Genomic DNA, 23,796 nt, shown 5'->3' with positions numbered 1-23,796 from the left:
TTCAAACAAATCACATGAGTTTACAGACTCTGGAATGAAATCCATTATAAAAACCTAAGTCTCAGAGCACTGTTACTGAAACTTAAAAAACATTTTAATAACACAAGCTTGTTTGTGCTACTTTCATTTTTTTTTATTGAACCATCTCATCGCCACTCAAGCAGAGACGCGCTGAGACACCTTTGTTCCTCCTCCTGTACTTTTGCCTCAGCCATTTTCTTTCTCCTTTATAATTTGATCAGATAGATGTTGCAAGAACATGGAATTCAGACACTTAAAGTATTCAGCTGCCACATCCTTTTCTTCACCCTTTGTCTTTACATTCTTAGGATGCTACAGAGCACAGGGCCAACAAGAGGCTTTTCTCTATGCTTGAAAACTGTCTAGCACACACTTAGTGTTATCTAAATAATTAATAATAGAAGGGCTGAGGTATTTCTTGAAGGCTAGATTAGTTGGGAGTCAGATTTATAAATACTGTAATAGGACTTGCTGCCACTGACAGAACACTCAAGAGCTGGAGCCCAGCAGGCTCGCCGTCGGGCAGCAGACCACCGGAGATGAGGATAACACCCACCCCAAGAGCCTGAAGCAGATTCTTGCAAGACCTGCACAGCCTGCAAACATTTTGGGGCACTTTGTAAGGGGGGGGAAAAACAAACAAACAAACAAAGCCCACACTAGAAAGAAGACAAACCCTTAAAACTAGTTTTCAGAGCAGCTGATCATCTTCACCTCCTAATCTCTGTGAGCTGATGGTTCCAGCAGAGTGACTACTATCCCATGTATACTTCAAAAAACTACAAGTTCAGTTTCTGCAGCACAAAGTCCACCAACCATGAGCACAGTTACTGAAAGAAGTTCCCCCTTCAAGCCCTCCATATTCCTTTGTCAGAAAGAGTAGCCAAATAAAATAAAATCATTCCATCTGTGAATCCAATAGGGAATGGCTACTGAACAGAGTAACAGAAATATCTCTGTGTACTCATATTTCTACTAACTCAAGTAGTCAAAGAACAGACAATAACTTCAAAAAATTTAAAAGCATTGCTTCTATGAAATAGTTATTCAAGAAACATCTTTCCTGTGGCTGTAAAAAATTTATTAGTCATTTTTTTCGGGCCTATTTGCTATTAAAATTCTCCAGCTCTCGAGAATTATGTAAATTCCTCAGAAATAAGTAAAAAGATACATGAATCCAACCTTTTTGCTCTTACCATAATGAGAAACTGAGAAAGGAATCCTCTCCAAAGCCTCTTGCTACTCTCTTAAGGGGATCAACTTCCCCCAAAGGCTAATAGATTAAGACACACATGAAAATTTTGAGAGAGAGATTTATGCACATCACAGACCTTCTGATTTTAAAACTGTCCTTCCCTTCAGACTTACAGACCACCACCTCAGATTTTTCATTAGAAATGCAAGTATCACCAGTTTAAGCAGTATCAGGTTATTACAGAAATACAAATATGTGCTTTCTTGTATCAAGAACTAATACAATTCTTATAAATAAAAACTGGGAGCAATTAACTGCCCCCCAAAGTAGCTATCACCTATACAAATGTATATAAACACACTAACTTCCTATTTATACTGCCTGAAAACTACTTCTAAAGGTTTTATCAAGGATTAGGGAAATGATTGTGATGTTTATAACCAATTAGACCAAAAAAACCAAGCAGCGTGTGTATGTCTTTTCCAAAATTTGGGCTATCCACAACCATATTCTGAACTTCAAAACGTGTCACAGAAGTCTTTAAATACTGTGTTCAAAATAAATCCAATTTTTTTTTTTTTTTTTTTTTTTTTTTTACAAATTTATTGTGCAGATTCCTTCATTTGTTCCTAAATATGACATCTGTGTATTCACCCCCAGTACCTCAGACTCTTTGGAGAATGTAAGGTAAAATGAATGACTTTTTTATACCTTGTGAAATGTGGAATTCTGATCCATTTAGTGATATAACAGACTACCTGAACGGCACCCATCTAAAACATTCAGAAGCACGTATCTGAGGATATGCAGCAAACTGAACTTTATTGTGGAAAATTATTAAAAATCTCCTGAAGGTAGAGTACCTGATTGCAGACTTCAGGGATCAGTATTTTGGCCTTCCTAGGATTGTTCTGAAGCGCTAAGACTGTAATCTAAATGTGGTCTAGCTGATGTAAATAATTTTGAATATTACTGTTTACAATGAATGAACAACAGAGAGAAATTCTTCAAGGCAAATTAAATATAGTGCTGTAAAAGCCTTCAGTGTCTTGTCAGTTGTTAAATGTGTATATGCCAAAGCAACATTTAGGAGAATAAGACACACAGTACTGCCTACATCCAGCCTTACCAGATGGATGCACATCTTCTTGCACCGGCCTCTCAGACCCACTCTGTACAGGCCTAATCCTAAAACTAAACCAACTTTTTAATAAGCCAGGAATAAGGTATAAATTGTATGCTTTATACTGTAACACAATGCTCTGCTTGAATCAATGCAAAAACACAAAGTAACTTGAAGGTCACTGTAGACATACATTTGAAACAAGTTTTTAATTTTAATTGTACTTTCATTATAAAGTTCCTTTTAGGCTGCCATTCAGGATAAGATACTGTAAGTCTTGATTAGTATTTCTTACCCCTTAAAGATTTTAAAAAAATATGGCTGCATTTATGGTTTATTTAAATGGAGAGAGCACATTCTGAAAGCAAATTGAAAATTCAGGAAACTACTTTTAAAACATTTTTTTTTAAAGCTATCAATATTTAGAACCAAAGTTCTGGATGTCTGGCTGTATACTGAGCACTGAAAAAGCATGCATCACTATGTACTTGCTTTTCAATTATTTGTCATACAAATTCTTCCCTCTGTTAAAGATTTTAAGGAACTACTTGTCTTGCAACAGCTCATGAACTCTTAAAAAACTGAAACACACCCAGTTACAAGCTATTTACCAACTACACATTAAGGACTCCTTATCTGTAATAACTTCCCTACTGCATTCTCACAGTATCCCTATATCTGTGGTTTTTTGTTTTTTTTTTTTTTTTTTTCTCCTTTAAACAACCATATCATGGCTGTGCCTCACAGTATCACCATCAACCGACAGCACCAGATCTTTCTCCTGTGTCGTTCCAGCTATTGCCTGGAATCAATTATAGAAGAAATTCTTACTAGTCCTGAAGATGTGAAATGCAATGTTAGAGAATGCAAAATCATGCACACATCTAACAGTCCAAATCTTGAGGTCATTCAGGTATTCCTTTTTAATACCAACATTGCCACTCATTATATGTTAATCATTCATTAACCACTGATATGAACCCAACCTTAACTCCTTCCTAGCTAGCCACATGCTCTCAACTGAGTCTTTATTTTTTAAAAATTCTTCCTCTTCCTGAGCTCCAGCTTTTCTCTGTTGATCAATCTTTTTCCATTCCATATAAGCACCTGGCTTCTCCTCCATTTATTTTTCAAGTAGCTATTAATCTTCCTAGGTTTGGAATAAGTCCTTGCAAAAAAAGCCCTCTCCCTTTCCTATTCTTCATTTTTCAAGTGTTAGAATGTTTCTATTAAAATATTTACAACAACAAGAAGAAGAAATATGTGGCTGGAAGACAAAAATGGAAAAAACCCAAACACTTGATTTGATTTCTTCATTCTTCTTCAGCAGCCAACTGATTTTCCTGGTGTGGTAAAAGGATAAAGATTATCCCAGAAATTTTAAGTGCACCAGGTAGATTATTTGATGTGCTAAAAGTTAATGTAGAGAATAAAGAGAATAAATGAAAATATTTTCCAATGCCAATCATAAAAAACTTCCCACTACTAATTATTTTTTATGTTTTTTTTGAAAACAAACCATTCAAGTTACACACACTCACCAAACTCCTTGGCACAGGTGTGGTGGCCTAGACCAGATGTCTGAGGTTAAAAACTGCAGCAAAGAGCAGTGCTTCTTGTTATATGTTCTTTTCCTGTTAGTTTCCAACACAGAATTTGTTTTTCCAGTGCTACACATGCAGTCGGACCTGCAGTTGGTAGTTCAGAATATGTCTTGCATCTGCCACTGCGAGAGATTTTCCTCCTTCATCATTATTCATGTCACATTATGTGATACCACTTTCAATTCTAATTTCTTACAGCTGAATCTGAAATATCACAACCATGACACAGCTACAAAGATCTAGTCATACTTGGGTGTCTTCAGGAAAATATATGCTGAAGAAAGACTATCATGGTACGGTGGCAAAGGGAGACACACCAAAATTGCCATCAACCAAAATCACAGTATTCTTTTATGCTCAAAAAAACCTCCTGAGATCAGAGGAATAAAATCTACATCTCTCTATATTTGATACATGTGTTTCAATTATTCTTAATTCTTGGTTCACATAGCACATGACTTTGAAGACAAGGGATGTTCTCCACATACATATATATAGGACCAGTGAGGTTCATCCATACAGGGAGAAAAAAAAAAAAAATAAAGCACATCAAAGATTATTGTGCTCAATACAGGGAATACTGGGTGAAAAGTTTAAAGTAGAGTGATATAAGAGAGGTTAGAAGCAGAAGATGTAGTCGTATTTTTCAACTATGTAATCCTCCTCTCTGAGGAGAAAAAGAAATGGTAATTCCTAGCAACTAAGCTTGCTTTTATGGACACTCTTAATAGACAGGATCTGTCCATTCCGAGTTTTAAAACTTCTGGTAACGCCAGACAGGCCTCGACCAGGGCTTCCTTGTGATTAGTGATTAAAAACATGAAGCATCTTTGACCCAAGTAATTTCAAACGTTTCAGAAGAAAGCACAAAAATAGGTTATGAAGACGTTATGTGAATCTGTAAAGCTTTTTTTTCAACCCTCTCAACATATGACTCTTATTTTAAAAACAACACAAAACAAAAAAAGCAATTCTGTGATCCACTAAGATATCCATAACTTGGGCACTCAACAAAAAGTACAAGAGGTTAATCTCTCTTTGCACAGTATGGATGTAAAATGTTGGGAGCCACAGCTCTGCGAACTGATAAAAACCAAGTGTGTTACTTGTGTCAGTTATGCCATAAAATAGGTTATGGTCCCCCTCTATCAGATGACTGAGTGGTAACACTATAGTTGTAATTAGCACTGACTGACAACTCTGGCCCGAGCTCAAGAGATGTAAAAAATAAATGAGCACAACATATCAACTCCTTGCCATCCGCACTCAGTAGTTCTACCAGGAATATTAGTAGGATGCTGTGGGGAAATCTGAACTACACCTCATTTGAGAGTAAAAACCTTTGTCCGCAAAGGCTGCAGCGTTTCCTTTTCAGCCTACCTGGTGCTCGTGAGCAAAAATTAACCGGGTGAGAGTAACTCTTTCTATATAAAAACACACGGATTCGAATTTTTATAATACTAATCCATTTTTTAGTAAATTTGATCAGACACATGAATATATGTTTGCTGCGTGATTAAATCAAATATAAGAAAATGAAATAGTTCAAACCGTTTTACATATACACATACATATTTAGCAAACTTACATTTGTTGATAACTCATTTAAGAATTTAAAGAGTGACAGATTTTATAAAATTTGACAGCTTTAACTAGAGAGCACCCCACACAATAAAGTGAGGCGTGCAGTTAACAGCACCAACAAGAGACAAAGAACTACATAAGCCAAGACTAAAGGGAGCGGCAGGAGCAACGCCAGGTCCCTTGCACTGGCAGCGGCACCCGGGAGCACCCGGCTCTGCCGCGGCCGTGCTGGACACACGCCTCCGGGCTGGCATACCAGCAAAGAACCCCACAGCAGCTACCTACTCCACCAACTCCCTTGACCTCTCTAATCCAAATGCCTGAAAGAAATTAAGAATGAAACATGTAAAGAGCAAACAAAAATATGCACCGCTTTCCAAAACCAAACGTATGAAAACTAGTTCTACTGCATGAAATTTTAAAATAGTTCTCTGTGCATTCAAAGGGAACATAAGGTTAACTTAATCCACATAGCTGGGAACTGAGCTCAGTTGTGTAGGAACTGCCTGACCCATAGGTGCACGTACCATAAAACAATTCTACTTTCAAAAGAAAATAAAGTTGTTGGCATTTTCTCAGATGTGTGTCCTTTATATTTCACTACAGGTTCAAAAATTTCTTCTAGCATATTTCTTCCTTTTTTAAAAAAGATATTCCAAACAATTTCTTTCCCTTTCCTCTCTGATTTTTTACTTACTTATCCCTTCTCCTAATTCTTCCAAATTTTCTCATTCTTCAGTGTTTCCTCATTTTTATCTTTTGCTCATCCCTCATCCATCTTTTAATTTTTACTGAAGGAAAGATTAGCACAGGGCATACTGTACCCAAGCACTCCCATCGCCTTCCAGGAATAAACCGAGTAAAATGAGATAACCTTTAACTGTATCTCATACAGAGAAATCCCTGTTTTCTAGGGAGGATCTGCTATACATCTGATCTAGCTGTTCTACCATTTGCTACAGAAAGATTTAGAAAAGAATCCATTTGCCTACAAACTCTACTCATGCCCTAATTATTACATATAATATTAATATTTAATGTATTAATTGCATAAATATTTAAATGTTTGTTTCGTGGTTATAAAATTACTAATACTTTTTTCTCTCTTCCTGCTTCCTCTGCCTCCTGTTCAAATCAGCTCTAATCAAATTTAAAGTGGGAAATACTGCTCTGCTGCATATGGGAGAATATTTATACATTCTATTTCCATAATAATTTTATTTAGTTTTTCAGGCAGAAGTAGCTTTTCCTGACTTTCCACATCAAACCTTAATTCCTATTCACCACAAGATAAGAAAGTGTTATTACAACATAACTAGCTCAAGCACCAACATATACTTATCCCAACAGATACAATCTGAGCATTAACAAAACAGGTTATTACCCTATTTATTAAAAATTATGACGTGTCCACTCCTGTTCCAAACACAAACCATGCAAGAAAAAAACTGCAATAAAAAGGAAGAATATAAAAATTCAAGTTCTTGATACCTCACAGATATTTAACATTTGCTTGCTTTTCTATCACTTTATCCATTATTTAATTTCTTTAAGTCTAGAAAGGAAATCACACGCTGAAATTATTCACACAACTAGCAGTTACGAATCTGATCTTACAGTGAAGACTACTAGGTTGACGTAAAGTCCCAAATACATAAAAATCGAGATGGATGAAATAATTATGCTAACAGATTGCATGGAGTTTGAGGATCTGCAATACTTTCTGCAAGGACAGGAAACATACTTTTTTCCTCTAAATTATGTTCTTTTCATTTGGCAAGAACATATGCCCACTGCCTCCCCCCAAATTTTTCTTATCTACTACTACAAAACTGAAACTAAACCAATTTTATTTATCAACCACAGACAATACTGCTTCCTGGAACACCCTAAAGTCAAGCAGTTAAGACTGAAAATATCACAGAAGCTGGCAGTACAGAGCAAATACATGCAAACCCTTTCAAAATGCAATCCTACCAAAAAACCCAAGTGTTTTTGTTTTATTTAATCATAAATAGCATCAGTGCATCACCACTGTAGGAGAGGCAATGTATTCTGAGTGGTCACTGCACTGAGATAGGAAGCTTAAGTTCAGTTCCTTCTGCAAAAACCCCAGTGACGCGGGACCCTGGGTAAATCGTTTCTCTCTCCGTTTCCACTACCAAGTTTTGTTCACCTTCCCTACTTCAGTCTGAGAATTTGCTGTCTTACCTCTTTTCATAAAGGCCTCCTAATCTCAATTAAATCTCTAGACATAACTGAAGGAAGAGGAATTCTGGTATTAATATTAATTACACCTACAGAATCAGCTGGAGCCTGACAACAGCAGGAACTACGCACATGCAGCCAAAAAAGGTTTGTTTTGATGCAACGCAGCCAGTTTGCGTTTCAAATTTGGAGACCACAATCTGATAATATTTTTTCTAAGTAAGACACAAACACTGCTAAAACTGAAACATTTTAAGGCAAAACACAAAATACATAAACAAGTAAAAGGAAAATGGTGACTGGAATCACAGTAAGGCCACGAGTTGAGCTAAGCCTTGGATCTATACTTCAACTGCAGATCTTCTTTACATTCCCTTTAACCAGTATCTGTATCCCAGTTCCACGGGAGCAGCTGTACACTACTTTCAGACAAGGAGTCCTTTTAACCGTGTGGGAGTGCAAACTTCCCACAGCTGTCCAGCAACACTGGGTCACCTGAAGTTCTGTGTTTAATTTTTTCTCCTCCAAAACACACAGATGTGTAAAAACATTAAGTAGTTACTCACACATTCAAAGACCAATTCATTAAAGGAGGTAAGGCTATTTAAGTAAAGCTTAATTTTCTGCTTCTGCGGGTGGCAAGCACAGCACCTCTAAACTGGGAAAGGAACAGAAGACTCCAGCCACGTGACAGATGCAAACCCCCTTCTCTTCTCTTCTCTTCAGAAATTAAGTTTTACCATTCAGAAAACCAAAATCATAATGCGGCGACTTACTTGGGTTGGAACGAGTACCGGAGGATACGCTAACTTGTGATGTCTGTACATCCAAAACGAAAAGAGCACAATCACTGCGATTCCCATTATAGGCACCAATGAATAAAGCAAGGTATTGAACAGAGGTGGCTTAGGTGTAACAGGATTGGAAGTTGCTGAAAAAAAAAAAAAAAGGGACACAGCTTTTAAAAACCACGAATTACCATGTGCTTGAAATGCCTAGCACCCAGATTTTCTAAAAATTCCTGCCATCAGCACACCAGGCTAACAATACTAACGATACCTGATTAAATAGCGTACTCTAATACAGAGAGGCAGCATTTTGGAAAGAGCAGAAATAACTTGGATCCCCAGATTTACACACAGCACATCTAACTTTTTCATGTTCCTAAGATCTGCCTATCTACAGGGTGTAAGAGGTGTTTGTATTTTAAAAAGATCGCAAGAATGCCATCCCCTAATGAACGAAAAAAGAATCAATACAGAGGTTTAGGCTTTGGAATGTATACAGTAAGATGTCATTCTTAAGTACAGCAGGCCAGAAATAATCTGCCAGCATTTCTACGCATTGCTGATTTGCTGAAAGCACAAGTTCTCTAGCTGAAGACACTTCCATACGAGCTCAAGAAAGGCTCCAGAGAAGCCCTGCTTCCGAGGCAGCTGGGACAGGAGCAGCCACAGACCCTCAGGGCAAAACAGGTTTCATGAGAGCAAAGAAGAATGTCAATTAGGGCCTTAGCAGTATCATTGACAAAAATGACAATAATACTCTCTTGGGTCAACAAAGGCTATTTTAATCTCACAGAATATGTTATTTAATTTCATAAACAACTTCCTCTGGTTATTTGGTACACAAGACATTTGCTGTTTTCAGTTCAGTTATTAGGATTATTCAGTTTTCCAGCAAAGATTAGATTCTTGACTGGAAGAAGATATGCAAGAATAATCAAATAATCTTTTAGTTATTGTTTTTTAAAATAATTATTTGTTAAGTCTGGCTATCTGATTTTCTTTGTAACCTGGGAGAAAATTCCTTCCCCCTTTTTAAAGGTTACTGTGTCAATTTAAGGGAGAAACTCAAAGGTCCAATTAGTTTAAAGAAATAGTGAGAGCTTTGTTTCAAGAAGAGGAGCAGTCATAGGCTGGTACATGCACAGAAGGATGATATGGCTTTTAGCCCAATGTTTTATAGACACTGACAGAAGCTTAACTATACAATTAAGGTAAGATTTTACAGTAACTTCTATATCTTACAACAGTCAATTATTTCAGATTATCCTCCCTCCTCACCCTTAGAAAAGAGCTGAAGTACCTTTTATCAATTTAAATTACTTCTAATATAAAGACCTTTCAAAATTGAAGAAATGAACTGGCAATTTTCTAGGCTCTTTATGTGAACGCACACAGCGCTCTATCATCGGGGAATCAGAAGCCTTCCACCTGGAAACACTGACCACAACATTTGGAAAAGTTTTATCTCTCGAGCATGCCCAATATCAAGTATTTCTGAACTCTGCTAAGCAGTTCCTTCATAAATGTGTTAGACAAACTTACGTTGCGTGACCTCCATTTCTGGAAAATAGAAAAAGCGTTCATTACACATGTTGCCTTCACAACAACAGAAAAACACTTCAGGGCTGTCTTTCTTCTCTATGCAGTCATTCCTATGAAAGACAATAATAAACAATTTATTAATCTTAAATATTTTTGTTTGTTCAAAAGAAAACATATGCTTAGATTGAAAATTTAAATTTCATTCAATCATCCAGGATAACACTCCACCCAAATAAGAGTTAAATCTGCAGAAACAAATTAAAAAATTTATACTGCAATGAAATATCATTAAAACTGATACAGCATTTTTGCTATTTTTAAGCCAGAGTTTAAAAAAACCCCACCAACAGGATACCGAAGAACAGTTCACGATGTAGATTCAAACAGGACAAACAAATGATCGAATAAATGGCTAGTGTTTAACCATAAACCCACAGTACAGGGTTACATGGGTTGCAGATAAGTGGGAAGGAGAATTTTTAAGTTTTATTTTTAGGAAAGAAGATTCAATTTCTACCATTTCCCTGCCTACAATATGCTGAGGGACAGGGCTTATTTCACTCAATGAATTAACTGCAGGAAGGGACTTCTGTTAACAAGTAAGTTGAAACTATTCAAGTCAGGAAAGAAAAATAGGCGTCATGCAGGAGACAACTTGACAGCAGAAAGAGAATTTGAAAATCCTGCAGATATAGTTCAGGATTTTAAATACAGCTGACGATTGTCAAAAACGTTTTGGGTTCATCTTTAAAAATTAGGGTTGTGTTACAGAACCAGCTATTACAGTTACACTGTACTGTAACTTCCATAAAACATTTATTTTTTACGTTCTTAATCTGCTGCTGTTTGGAGTTCATCATACTGCAACTCCCTGTTTAGGAAACCACTCTTCACTCCCAGAGATAAGATTTTGTTTAATGGATATTTTAGACAAACACAGCAGCATGCATTCTTATGACAAGTTACAGTTAATGAAGTCTTAGAGCCAGACAAATTTTTACTCAGTTTTCAACTATTTCCTTACCATCCTTCCTGCATTTCAGTTGTTCTTCCAATTTCTTTTCCTAGCTTGAGGGAGAATTTAATATAAATTTTTTCTAGACTGTTCAAAGATACATGTGGAACTAGGGGGATAACGATGCTACAGATCCTGATTCTATTTCCATCCTTAAAGTTTAACATTTAGCAGAAATAAACTTAGTTCAGAAACTGTAAATACCCCCGCTTCTTCTGCAAAGCTACAACTAAGAACAGATTAAAAAACACCAACAAGAAAAAGTACTTTCCCATCCTGAGTGATTTACAGTTACTAGATACTAGGAGCAATGAGTAAGACTTCTTTAAAATTGTCCTTCAGCAGACCTGAATTTCAATCATGCTGTGCAAACAAGCTTGCAGATGCTTTGCTACTTCTCTGAGAAACACATAAATCAGAACTACTGTTCAACCTAGCTTTAAACCATCATTAAAGGAGAAAACACCCTAGTGTATGGGGCAACTATTTGGTAAAAATGACTATAATTTCTTCTACTCATTCAACATTTAAAAAACACAGAGGGCAAGTTTTCTAAAATACTGCTAAAAGTAAATTCTAAATACATTTTAATGAATACCTAGTACGCATGCATTTTCTTAATTCTCTCCCTTTCCAAACAACAATCGTTTTGGTCAAATAAAACTTAGTGCAGTACTTCAAAGAACTATAATACCATTTCTTAAGAGAGTCATGACCTTTATTCCACCAATATCTAACAAACCCCAAGTCCTGCTGCTACCGCTCACAGGTACTTGCTAGACCATCTGTTATAGTAAAAAAAATGACTGGAATTTTAGAATATTCAGTGTTTCAGAGTCACCACTGAGGTGAGCTTTTAATAAATTGGCAAAACACTTCCACGCTGAAGTAAACAGCAGACATCAAGTGCTGACTTTCCTATTCCAAAAACTTTGGAGAAGTGAACTACAGAATTTTGCATTCTGGTTTCAATAACTATATTTGCATTGTTTGGCAACAAGTCATTAGAAAAATCTATTATTAATGACCTAAAAGAAAATAAATTAAACACCTGTTTTTTAATATATAGTAAGTAAGAGAAGGTGAAACATGTTACTCTTCAAGCAAGACAAAGTACTTAGATGAAGTCGAGTCCCTAAATACAGGTAAGTGAGCAAAAACAAAAGCATGTGTGTATGGGTGTGTGCGTTTAAAAATAAGATAACTATTCACAGACTACTGTATTATCATTTCTCTCAAGCACTGTTTGCAGAATGGACAATGTAAAAATTACGCACAGGTAAATAGTTTAAAATTACAACTAAATTTAAAATTTATAGAAAAACTCACTCACCTGTCATAACAATTGATGTCATCTAGCCAGCAGCCCTGCTTCACAATTTCAATTGATCCAGAAGTATTCTTCCATGTAGCAAAACAGTGTCGTCTTTTATCTTTATCACCATAACAAGGTTCAATACCACTGCGATTTGTTTTATCTTTCTCCCAATTAGCGTTGTAGTAGATACACTCTTGTGTTTCTGATCTGCCAAGTATGGCACCTTTTAGGAATGAAAAGTAAATCACAATTAATCATCATTCTGAAGGATGAGAAATATGAACAGTCAAAACCAAGATGTACTAAAATATCATACGCTGATGTACCAATATGCCCTCTCCCCTCTTTTTTTTTTTTTTAATAAGGAAAGAAAACATTTAACATTCACAAGCACTCCAAGTAAGTGTTGAAACATAAAACAAAGATCCTCTGTTAAATCAAACAGTGACTTGGATAACTTAGCAAGATTTGAAGAAATAAAGTTATGGTGATACTTTTCCCTGAATAGCAATAACAAAGAAAATTTTAAATACTGAATGGTGAAGATTTAATTATAATATTAGCCACACAAGAAGTTTTAGCTAGTAGAATTTACCAAGAGGCATTTTTGTCTCTTGTTACATGTGCCAAAAAAGCAGTTAGTACATTTTAGAAACCTAAACCCAACTAATAAATTCAGTTTTAAACCACCAACATCTTTTCCCCTAGCTTTCATCTGTGATATCACTTCTTAATACAAAGCACTGAAGTAAGTATATGCTGAAATAGTATCTTTTAGGTCACTCTGATTTGCCAAGCGAGCAACTGGAATGGAGACCCATAGGGGTGAGGCAATGGGTCCTAACCTCCAAGGACAGCACTGGTTTTTTGCTGCAGTCCCACCCAGCCCGTCAGCTGCAACATAAAAGTCATGAGATCTTTGGCATAACTCATGAACCAAATGCTTCCGCTCTCAGAAGGCCCAGGGCCACGTCTCCCCTTCCCACAGCCCGTGCCCAACATACACAGGGGGATCAACCCCACAGCTGCCCTGCACACCTCGGGCAGGGAAAGCCAAGCGGTGTTCAGAGGCCAAAGCTGTCTCTATTCAACACACGGGTGAACCAGAACAGATTACCAGACTAGCCAACCCACAAGATATTTCTTTGTCATCCCAGTATTCTTCAAAATAAAAGTTTCTGAACTTTTGAATTTGTCTTTTAAATTACAAATGTAATTGATTCATCGATGCCTACTGATAACCTACAGCAAACCCCAGCAAATATTAACAGACAGAAGCACCTCAAGTGGAGCTAACTTCATCATTTTAATGGGATATGAAGCACCAATCTGGTTTCTGCAAAGGTAAGGGGTTGTGAGGACACAAAACCATTAAAAAAATAGTGGAAGGGAGGAATAAGTGTCTTTTACTTCTGTTTTTATCTTCTCAAATACTGCCAAAAGGATGTTGTTAATCTTCATGCAAATTTCATCATTTAACATGTATTTAAAATATGGAAAAACAGAGAGGGAAATTGAAGAGCTAGAGTCAGAGGATTCACTTCAAAATTGAGGAAGGGTCAGGAGGATGGATGACAAAAGCACGTTTACTTTGCCTGTGCACCCACCAGATATTTTCAAGAGACTGGTACATCAGACATCATGCTGAAGATCAGATTTAAACAGAAAAGGTCTTCCACAGCAGACAGTTAATTACATATTTATTTGTATCACTCATTACCTCCTTTATTCACACATAGTCACAATAATTTTGATACACTAGCTATTGCGTCGTAGCCATACCCATACTTCTCCTCTTCCGACGTGAAGGTGTAACAAGCAGAGCAGCTATAACCCCGACTTCTTTTGTGGGGTGAAGTCTTTGTCACCCAGGTACTCTACCCAACAGTGGTAGGAGGTGGGGGTCAGGGTGCCTGGTACACTGGTAGAGAACACACACAATGGACAGTAAGGTATTTTTTCCTCCGTGAACAGACCTGGCTGTACAAGGAACAAAAAAAGTTGCACCTCTCGGGGCGACGAGCATTATTTCAAACTGAAAATTGCTGCAGACCTCTCGAAGCGCAGCACAGGACGCCAAGAGTCGAGCGCAGCGCTGACCGTGCTGGGCATCCCACATTACCACCTTCAGAAACTTTTGACTTTGACGCATTCCCAAAATAGGCAGAGGATGCTGCTTACGCTTTTTGGGAAAGAGCCTGGATGTTCAATGGGAGAAATGCACTAGCCAGCTGGTAACACTGCGAGATGCAGCATGCTAACCATTATATTCTTTGTGCTGCGATGGCCTGACCTTTACAACTCCCAGCTATGGCAAGAAACAGATGAGGCAACAGATTGAACAATTTGGTTCTGTCAGTGCAATAAAGCAGAAGTCCTGGATTTCTCTCATACGTGCCATTCCTTTTCTTCTGCTGCCAAGCCTGGCTTTGAAGGACCATAGACAAGCTGAATTTGATAAAATTCTGAAACTACAGTCAAATTAACTTTGCCCAAATATTCCCCTTACACACGTCTTCTCTATACTCAGGTTTTCTTATTCTTTAATGCTCTCTAGCCAACTGGCCAGCAATGGCACTGTTAAATATGGGACTTTGGCTCTGACTGGAGCATCTAACCGTAATACCTCCTCTCTAGGGGCTGAGCAGCCATTTGCAGTAGGTCTGGCCAGACTGAGCTGAGCTATGGACATACCAGGACAATCTTGGATTAATCTTCTGAAGTAGAAAAACGGGAGCACGGTGGAAGCAAGGGGAGAGGAAAAGGGGAACCACGCACAAAGGGAGCATCTGCTCGTAATCAGCTCTGCCACCCCATCCGCAGGAATCAAACTCTTAGAGGAGAAGGGCAGCTGGCATTTACAACAAAAGCAAATTTATTTGGGTCCCAGTTTAGGCATAGTATGTCTATAATGAAACTCCTACAACCACTCTGAGTGCTGACAAATTGTTTTCATATGAAATTATCAGGTGCTCGAGAAATCTGTTCCTGAATCTCAAAAGGCAAAATGCTGCTGTTGAAAGAAGCCATGAGCAAAGCACCAGGAGTATCCTATGGGCTGAACTTAAAGCTTCTGAGAGGAAAACACATTAAAAAAAGCAAAGAATAGTCAAGTATATAATAGAGTTTAATTTTGGCATGTTAAGGCAGATCACATTTAATATATGCTGTTATCATATTGCAGTTAGTGTGCTGCTGTATCACTATACATTTGTGTCCATCCACAACAGCTGCAGTAAGAAAACCAACATTTGCTGGTGAACTTCTGAACTGCTGTTAATACAGGATACACTGTAATTGTTGGCAGTACAGAAAGCAATTTTATTAGAGTGCACATGTGCAGTCTGGAAAACCTCACCTTAGTAGGAATTTGAAGGACTGGCTACTGGTTTTTTTTTCAAGCAGAAAGACTATATGAATGCCTGGAAAAAAAAAAAACCTAGCCTTTTTTTTTTGAATTTAAAAAAGGGGCAAACAACGAAATCTATCCATATCTAATAAGAAAGAGTATACTAACTGAGTCCTAATTTAGAAAGGGATTACTGGAAAAAAGATACCAAATAAAATATGACTTCTCTGTTACAGATACCACTACATTACACCCAGAGGGAAAAGAGAGATATAAACTTCTGGGAGTTTATCATCTAACTTTATTTAGTAAACTGCAACTGAGCAACACAGCCATATCAGTTGGTAATGCAGGAATGGTTTCATGACATTTTTAATAAAAACCATCTGAAATGTGATCACGATCATCTCCCTCATTTCCTGAGAAGGCTTCAAAACAGAGACATCCTCCCCCCCACCCCACATCCTACTCCCATCCCCAAACACTGCTTTTGCAGCACACCTGGTTGGTGACACCACGTAAAAACAGAAAGGCTTCCAGTCAAAGGGAAGATGAACCTTGATGGTTTCTGAAAACTAGCAAAATTTTCAAGCTGAAGTCATGCAAACTGGTGAAAAGGCTACAAAGGTAAGTTTGATGGAGCTGAGATCTAAAACACCAGCATGGAAAAAAACCCCCAAGTCTTCTGAAAGCCAGTCTACGTGTGTAGGTTGCTCTGATGGGTGCTCCCAGTGTGCACCTAACACGTCCTTAACTAGGACGGCACCAAAAATAAAATTTCCAGCTTATTTCTGCATGTCTTCCAGCACTCAACAGAACTACAGACTTCTTTTCCATCGACTATGTTTCTGAGATGCAAACGGCAACACTGAAGTCTGGAAAGAGTAATCACATCTGTATTTCATGGCTGCACAATCTGCCCAGACAAGCCCATTACACTGCTCTTGAACTTGATTCTATTATGAGCACTAGTGGCAGTACTGGTAAGGATCTATATGCAGGAATAGCCTTATGATAGAAAAGGACTTTTTTTTTTTTAATGTTCCCTAGACAACTTAGTATATAAAAGAATGGAAGGGTGAAGTTCAGTCTGGCAGCTACCTATACTTACAGTAGAAATGTTACTTAAATTGTATTATGTTTGAGATTAATTTGAACTCATTCTGAGCCCCGAGGATCCACAAACATATAGGGAATGGAGTAGGTTGTTAGAATAAACTAGTTGAGCAGAATGGCCTGAAGCACCACAGGGACTGGACATTGTGAGTTATTTAACAGACATAATGTCCCCTTCATTAAAAGATCTGAATTGTAACACACTGTTCTAGAAGAACAAAAGAGGATGAAAATGTAGCATAAATAAAAATAGCATCTTGAAAAAACTTCAGTTACTGTACAGGTATCTTTTTCAAGTACTTGTCCATGTATGTCATCCTATTTGTTTCTACACTGATCTCATATACACTTTATAGACCCACAAATATATCTAAGAACAGACTACAAATATATACTAAAAAGGTCCAGCTTTGATGTTTCCGCAAGCAGGAAGCAGGTTTTTTTCATTCTGTATTTTTTCTGATAACACCCAGGGGAATGCTTCTCAAAGGGAAAATAAAGAGGTTATTTTCAACCTAATAAAGCAAACTGAATTACAACAGAAAGGACATATTCTGCTCTCCTTACACATACCAATATGTCCCAAAACATATTTTGTTGATCTTTAGACACGTATTAGTCCTATTATCATTGTTTGACCTGTGAGCATTGAGAACAAGGACTATACTTCATATAAACTAAGCCAAAGTGCTTTCATTAAATCCAAACACAACAGCAATTAACTTAAGCAATGCAAGAATCAGGAAAAAGATAAACAAGATGGTGAAGTAACAAATCACCTGAGCTGTTGTCATACTGCCTTATACAGAAGATGCGTATCTTTTCAGATGAGAGTTTCTCATTATCATGATCTTTTTCAGCATGTTCCACCAAGCCTGCATTGTAGTTAATCAAAAAGTCACTGGGGAAGAAAGGAGAAATGCCACCAAAGTGCTGCACCTCTGCACAGAAGTCCACAAGATTTACCTTTTAAGAGGCTAAAAGGTCAATCTTTAAAGATAGACCTAATGTTCTAAAAGGCTTATTTCTTTTCCTAAAATAGTATTTGAAAATAAAAAATAAATTAGTTTTCAACTCAGCAAACTTGGAAGTTATTACAGTAAACTTGGAAGTTTTAGTGTAGCCTTTTGGATAACAATAGCTGTATTAACTTTCAGTTCTCCAGGATTATAGTATGATTTGGGGGGGGGGGGGATATCAGGAAGCCTGTATTTGCTTAGGTATCTCATCATATACTTCGAAAATATTTCATTTTTTTTGCAGTTCACACCTTGCCAAAACGGAAAACGTGTACAGATGAGCCTGCCATGGAGTTATGACATTCTCTAGCTGAGATGAACACTTCTGAAAAAGAGCTTTCCAGAAGCAGCAGCCAGTGCTGCAAATTTGAAGACTGAACTATCTAATGGCACTACATCAAGTCCTAAGAGTACAGGTTCCCAAATATAGTGGAACCAAGGGAGGATGAGTTCATCTATAAGTAAGAAATACCACTGAGAAAGGAGGGTTAAAAACAAGAGAAAAAAAAAGAGTAATATCATTCCACTGCTATACTGTTAAAGACTCCTTGCAACCCCTTGTTTTTGCTAGACAGACAGCAACAAGAAAATAAACACTCTTCTACTAGAAAATTGTCTTCTGGATTTACAGGTATCTGTACAGAAGGTAATTTAAAAAAGTCAGCTGCTATAACCACGTGGTGCTATTTTATATATATTTCTATATCTTGGGTTTATTTTCAGAAAAATGATATTGAGTGTGAATACAGATTCTACTCGACATAGACAATATATCAAACCATTCATCTGCTTCTGAAGGTAGGCAGCTTGGAAAACTGTTAGGTATCACTCCTGGATCCAAGAGAGCTTCTAGAACAGAATCAGGTAATATACATAATTTATTTTGCAAGCAAACGATCAAGACAGCACGCGTGGTATTTGATCTCTCTTTCTGTCACAGATCCAAATGTCGGTGCTCTGGCAACAGAAGGTGGGGTTGGACCATTCATTAGCTTTCTTCTGACATTAAACAGCCAGTGCACAATGCATCAGTCTTTCTGAGGTGAGCCACAGCATTCATACAATACTTGCAGAACCCTGTACATGGCTTGAGTAGATCACCGTTTCTCTTCAGGGTGCAAGCAACAGGCCAAAACACTCTGACATTCTTAATCTCACCAACAATTCATTTTTACAGGTAAGTTCCACTTAATATTTAAAGGCACTGCAATACTATAGTTCTAGTGAGAGATTTAGCAGTCTTGGGTCTCATGTAACTTGTGCAGTTTTTGAACAAAACCACCACTTGAGACTACAAAGTACTATCCACACATGACCTGCAACACCAAATTAGGTACAATCAAGTGAAAAACCTAGGATTTTGGAATCTGTAGAGATGCCGTTAAAACATGCTGAACATCCAAGTCAGAAGAAACTCGTTACCTGTGAATCCCTATGCACAAGTGGCCACTTGACCTTTTGAAGTTCAAGCTTCAGTAACTTGCCACGCTAAAACCTGTGTATCTATAAAACTGTGAACTCATTCTGATGACTTCTCCAGAATAGTATTTCAGAGAGACTACTAAACTTTCTATTAATTTAAACAAAGAGCTACAGTATTCAGAGACCTGAGATTTTAGAAATGGTGGTGGCAGAACGAATGGAAAGCATCTTTATAGGGTAAAGCCACAATTCAAGGAAAAGGATTTAAGTGAAGCTGAGGAGCCTCTTAGTTTGATTGTTAGTTTGAGAGATTCTATGGCACCATCCGAAGTAATGTCTCCATCTGAGTGATTAAAGAAGATGGGATTAAGGGGGCAATTGTGATCCATGGAGTACTCAGAGGCCACTGCAGGAGGCATAACAGAGGTATCCACATCTCACTGAAAAAAAAAGAAGCTGAAATTGTAGAAGCTGTAATTTCAGTATGAAGCTGAACTGCAGTATGTGTTCCTCCAAGCAGTTTGTCCTATTGTTAAAAGAAATTAATCATGTCATAATAGGATTTTGTAGAACACTTCCACTTTCTGCCTCACATTTCCAAATATCTTATTTAAGATTTAAGGAAGTGGGAAAAAACCTGACCTCTGGTGTCCAAATTTTCCAGAATCATTTCAGAGCAAAGCACGTGGCAGAAAAATGGAGAAAAAGGGTCAGGTTGACATCTATGTTCTTTAGGTAGAAATTAAGGTGCCAGTGATAGTACAACTGGTATCTATAGCATCAGCTGGCTACCTCTGAAATAAAGACTGTCATCCTCTGGGAATCTCTAGAAATTTCAACTTAAGATAAGTGCTATTTTTCACACTTCCTGACTTCAAGGGAACACACTAAAACACAGGCTGATGTTTTCAAGTTCAAACATGCCATTCCTGTCACTGCAAGGTGTGAGCAGCACAAAACAGGAAAAAACTTTCTCATCTACTGTCTAATGATTTTATAGGTAAAAAAAAGCTTGAAAGATTCTGTAAATTGTTTGGGTTTTTTGAAGCACAGCCTTGGGACTACACTTGCCTCATACATCAAACGTCCCCTCCTCAACACAACAGAGAGGTATTACAAGATGGTAAAAATCTACCACAACAAGTAACAGGGTTCAATACTCCCCAGAAAAGTTTAAATTCTACAAGATTCAAGGTTGGGAAAAAAAAAAAAAAATAGACCAGGGCCAAAGAGGCACTAATGCTAGAAATACAGTTTCTAATTCGGATTACCCTCATCTCCCCAGCACAAAACCCCAAACACAAGCAAAAAAATATCAATCACTATAGAAAATAATCACAGTAGCTGACCACAAAGGAAAAGCTGTTTCAAGTCAGCCAGGATTTGAAAGGAAGTGAGAAAAAGGGACATGGCACAGATGAAAGGGACAATGCTTGCCTCAACAGGTCCCTTCCCACCACTCCGCCCAAGAATACTGGCCCCTCAATACTGTATATGCAGGTTTGAATATATAAACAAGACTCGTAAAAACTCAATTCAGTTTTTGGGTTTAAAAACTTCAAAATTGGGGTTGTGCTGTACCCTGTCTAGGTGGTATCATCTACAGCTGTCTCTGGGTGAAGCTCAGGCAACGCTCATGAAATAGCTAGTGATCCTTTCCCATTGCACACATGCAAGTTACACCATCTCCACACAGACTCAGAATGCTGTTATTAAACTAAAAAAAAGTAAGATTTTCACCAGTAGCCACACTCCCAGACTAAAGCTTAAATAAACTACCTAAGGATGTCAACACTAGATTAGGAAGATATGAATCGTTCTGAAGGATGACTATCATGCTGCTGGTGGCAACTAGCAGAATTTCTATTTTGAGGCCTGACAGCGAGTTTCCCAGTCATGATCTCAGATACCCATCATAGCTGTTCATCTGATTTGAGAGTCCCAAAGCAAGTGGAATCCTGCAGCGCTTGGGCGCCAGCGCTGCGGGTAGAAATCTCAGTGTAGGCTCCTTCCCTGCACATCCATTCGAGGCCTCCACACTCATCTAATGTTTTCTTCTGTGTTGCCTTCTACATTTGGCTTTTCTTCGTACCCTTCTCTGTCATGCTAGATTTTTCCAAAGATAAAATAGGGGCCACAGAGAATTGTAACTATAAAAAAAGGAAAGGTTTACCTTTAAATAAATGCTATCTTAACAGCTTAAAGATCCAAGTGAACTTCCTCCCTCTCTACAGACTGCACCCAACAATCTATACTCTCCACATACACTGACCAACAGATTCAGACAAGCTACAGCTGCCCTTGTCCAGATGGCAGCTAAGCAGTATGAAAGACAGGTTCCAGATTTGTGTGAACAGAAAGAGGGATTACCTTGGACACACAAGCGAACAGAATAACATGGTGGGGAAAAGGCAAGATCCAGTTTTGAAAAATTCAAGCCTTTAAAGGTCACCCGTTTAACTGAGCTGGAAACCCTTCTTCACCCTTCCCTTATTTTAACTTTCCAACGTATTTATGGAGAATCATCAACTTTAGCTTCAGTCTCCATTCCACATAATCAATGATTCAGGGGCTTTTTTGTATTTTCATTTACATTCCCCTTTTCATCTCACTGCCTCCTCACAACACTAAGCCTTTCCAAGTTCATCTTTCTTACACAGGTTGGCCAGAACTACATTCAGTACTTCAGACATTTCCAAAGACTGTCTGCTATCAATATTGGTTTTGTTCACTAGGAAATACTCCTTCAGAAGCATTTTAGGATCGGATGAATCACAGCCAAATCACATTAGTAGCTCATGGTATCTGTTAAAATGCAAGACCACAGTTTGAAATACATTTTTAAGTTGTAGTGCAATCAAAAAAGCAGACTCTGCTGTACAGCCTCACAAAGAGCTGAACTGGCACAAACGAGTGGAAGTAATTCCTTCCTTCAGCCACTAAACTTAAATAAATGTCAGACTGCAGCATTACACATCTGAGTAAATACCTATCATCATAAAAATGCTAACATGTTTTTGACTGCTGAGCCCTCTTCCCAAAGCAGAAAAAATCTGCATAACCTCAAACTTTGCTGTATCTGTTTAATTCCTTTTCAACTGTCCAGTCCTGTTCATATTAAAATTCCAAACCTTTTCTACAATGAAAGAATTTTTAAATTGGTGTCTTTATGTTTTGAAATCAGTATTCATTGTATCAAAAAAAAAAATCCAGTAAAACTGTCTCTACCTCTAAACTGGCTGTCACGTGAAATGGATTTTCTAGGTGTCCCCTCTCAGGTGGCCTTATTTTGCTCACTGAATCAGACTGTAATCTGAAGATTATGTTAAAAACCTCATTCACATAGTTTGAAACAACCCATATTTTTATGGGCAAGAACACTGTTGACATGGCAAGCACATACTCTCCTTGGTTTCAAGCTCCTACGTCAACTTTCTCAGTCTCAAACTCCAAACAAAATGACACAGGGAGTCCCAGCTACACATCACCTCGGCTGCAGCTTAACACTTGTCTTAGCAAAGATGATCCAGGTACTGACTGAAGGATGGAAGAGTACAAAGATTATTTTTGTTTGAAGTACCTAGTTCTGGACTTATTTTCCAGAGAAGATCAGGGAAATTCAGAGTCCAACCATCTTATGGAGTCTTCATTAGCTAAACATTTTCACCAAATGTAATGCTCCTAATTTAAATACTGTTATTACTTTTTAACCCCCATCATTACCTTCCCATGCTCTAAAGATACTACATCAAAGTCAGCTTTCCCTCAGGAAGTGAGAGCTGACACAATTTCACTAGAAATCATTATTATGCCAGTTTAACGTAGAAAAAATTCTGATATAAGTGACTGGGAAACTATCAAAACTTCAGGTATTTAAGATTCACAACAAGATGAAAAAAAGCAATGGAACAACAAAGCAGTTTCCTAACACACCTCAATATTAGACTATTATTTTTTAAAAATCTTTATGGATTCTCATGAAGCAGATTTTGTTATCCAATACTCATTTTTTTGATATTATTACTAATTGTATCCAGAAAAAGCAGGATCGACAACTAGAAGAACAAAACCAAAAAGGAAGTATTTCAAAACCGAAAGATTATTAAAGTCAGAATATTACATACTAGCTGGTATTTGTTGTCAGAAGTTTAACAATAACTGACTGGAAAAGGGAGCAATTTAAAAAGTACATTTGTAAAACTCTTAGCAGTGTTCTAGAGCATAACTCTGTAGCAGTGACTTTAAGAATATGCTACATATTGGACAACCAGCACAGTTATTGTCATTAGAAGAGTTAAGTGCAGCAGCTGCTGCAACAGTTGCCTTAAATAAATCAGCACTGATCTAACATAGGTACCAAATCAATACAAAAGTAATCCAAGATAGTGGCTTTTATTTCTCTTACCTGACTACAAGCACTTAGAAATAGTCTATGTTTTCATGTTCAGTGCTTTCCTTGTGGGGAAAAAAAAAAAGCCTTTTCTAAGCCGTT

The 23,796-nt window shown here is 37.5% G+C and overlaps 1 protein-coding gene across 2 annotated transcripts in view; it reads right to left on the bottom strand.

Moving 5' to 3' along the window:
* ACVR2A (activin A receptor type 2A) overlaps positions 1-23,796 on the bottom strand; it is a 70,144-nt gene that overhangs the window by 20,067 nt on the left and 26,281 nt on the right. For both annotated transcript variants that reach the window (XM_074873808.1, XM_074873809.1), the window contains exons 2-4: positions 12,414-12,621; positions 10,066-10,175; positions 8,512-8,666 (exon numbers count right to left, since the gene is read on the bottom strand). In XM_074873808.1, the coding sequence (XP_074729909.1) occupies positions 8,512-8,666; positions 10,066-10,175; positions 12,414-12,621 (473 nt within the window). The remainder of the gene's footprint in view (positions 1-8,511; positions 8,667-10,065; positions 10,176-12,413; positions 12,622-23,796) is intronic.

This window comes from Strix uralensis, chromosome 6 (genome assembly GCF_047716275.1).
Source record: "Strix uralensis isolate ZFMK-TIS-50842 chromosome 6, bStrUra1, whole genome shotgun sequence".
NCBI lineage: Eukaryota > Metazoa > Chordata > Aves > Strigiformes > Strigidae > Strix > Strix uralensis.
This window is presented reverse-complemented; position numbering and strand designations above follow the sequence as displayed.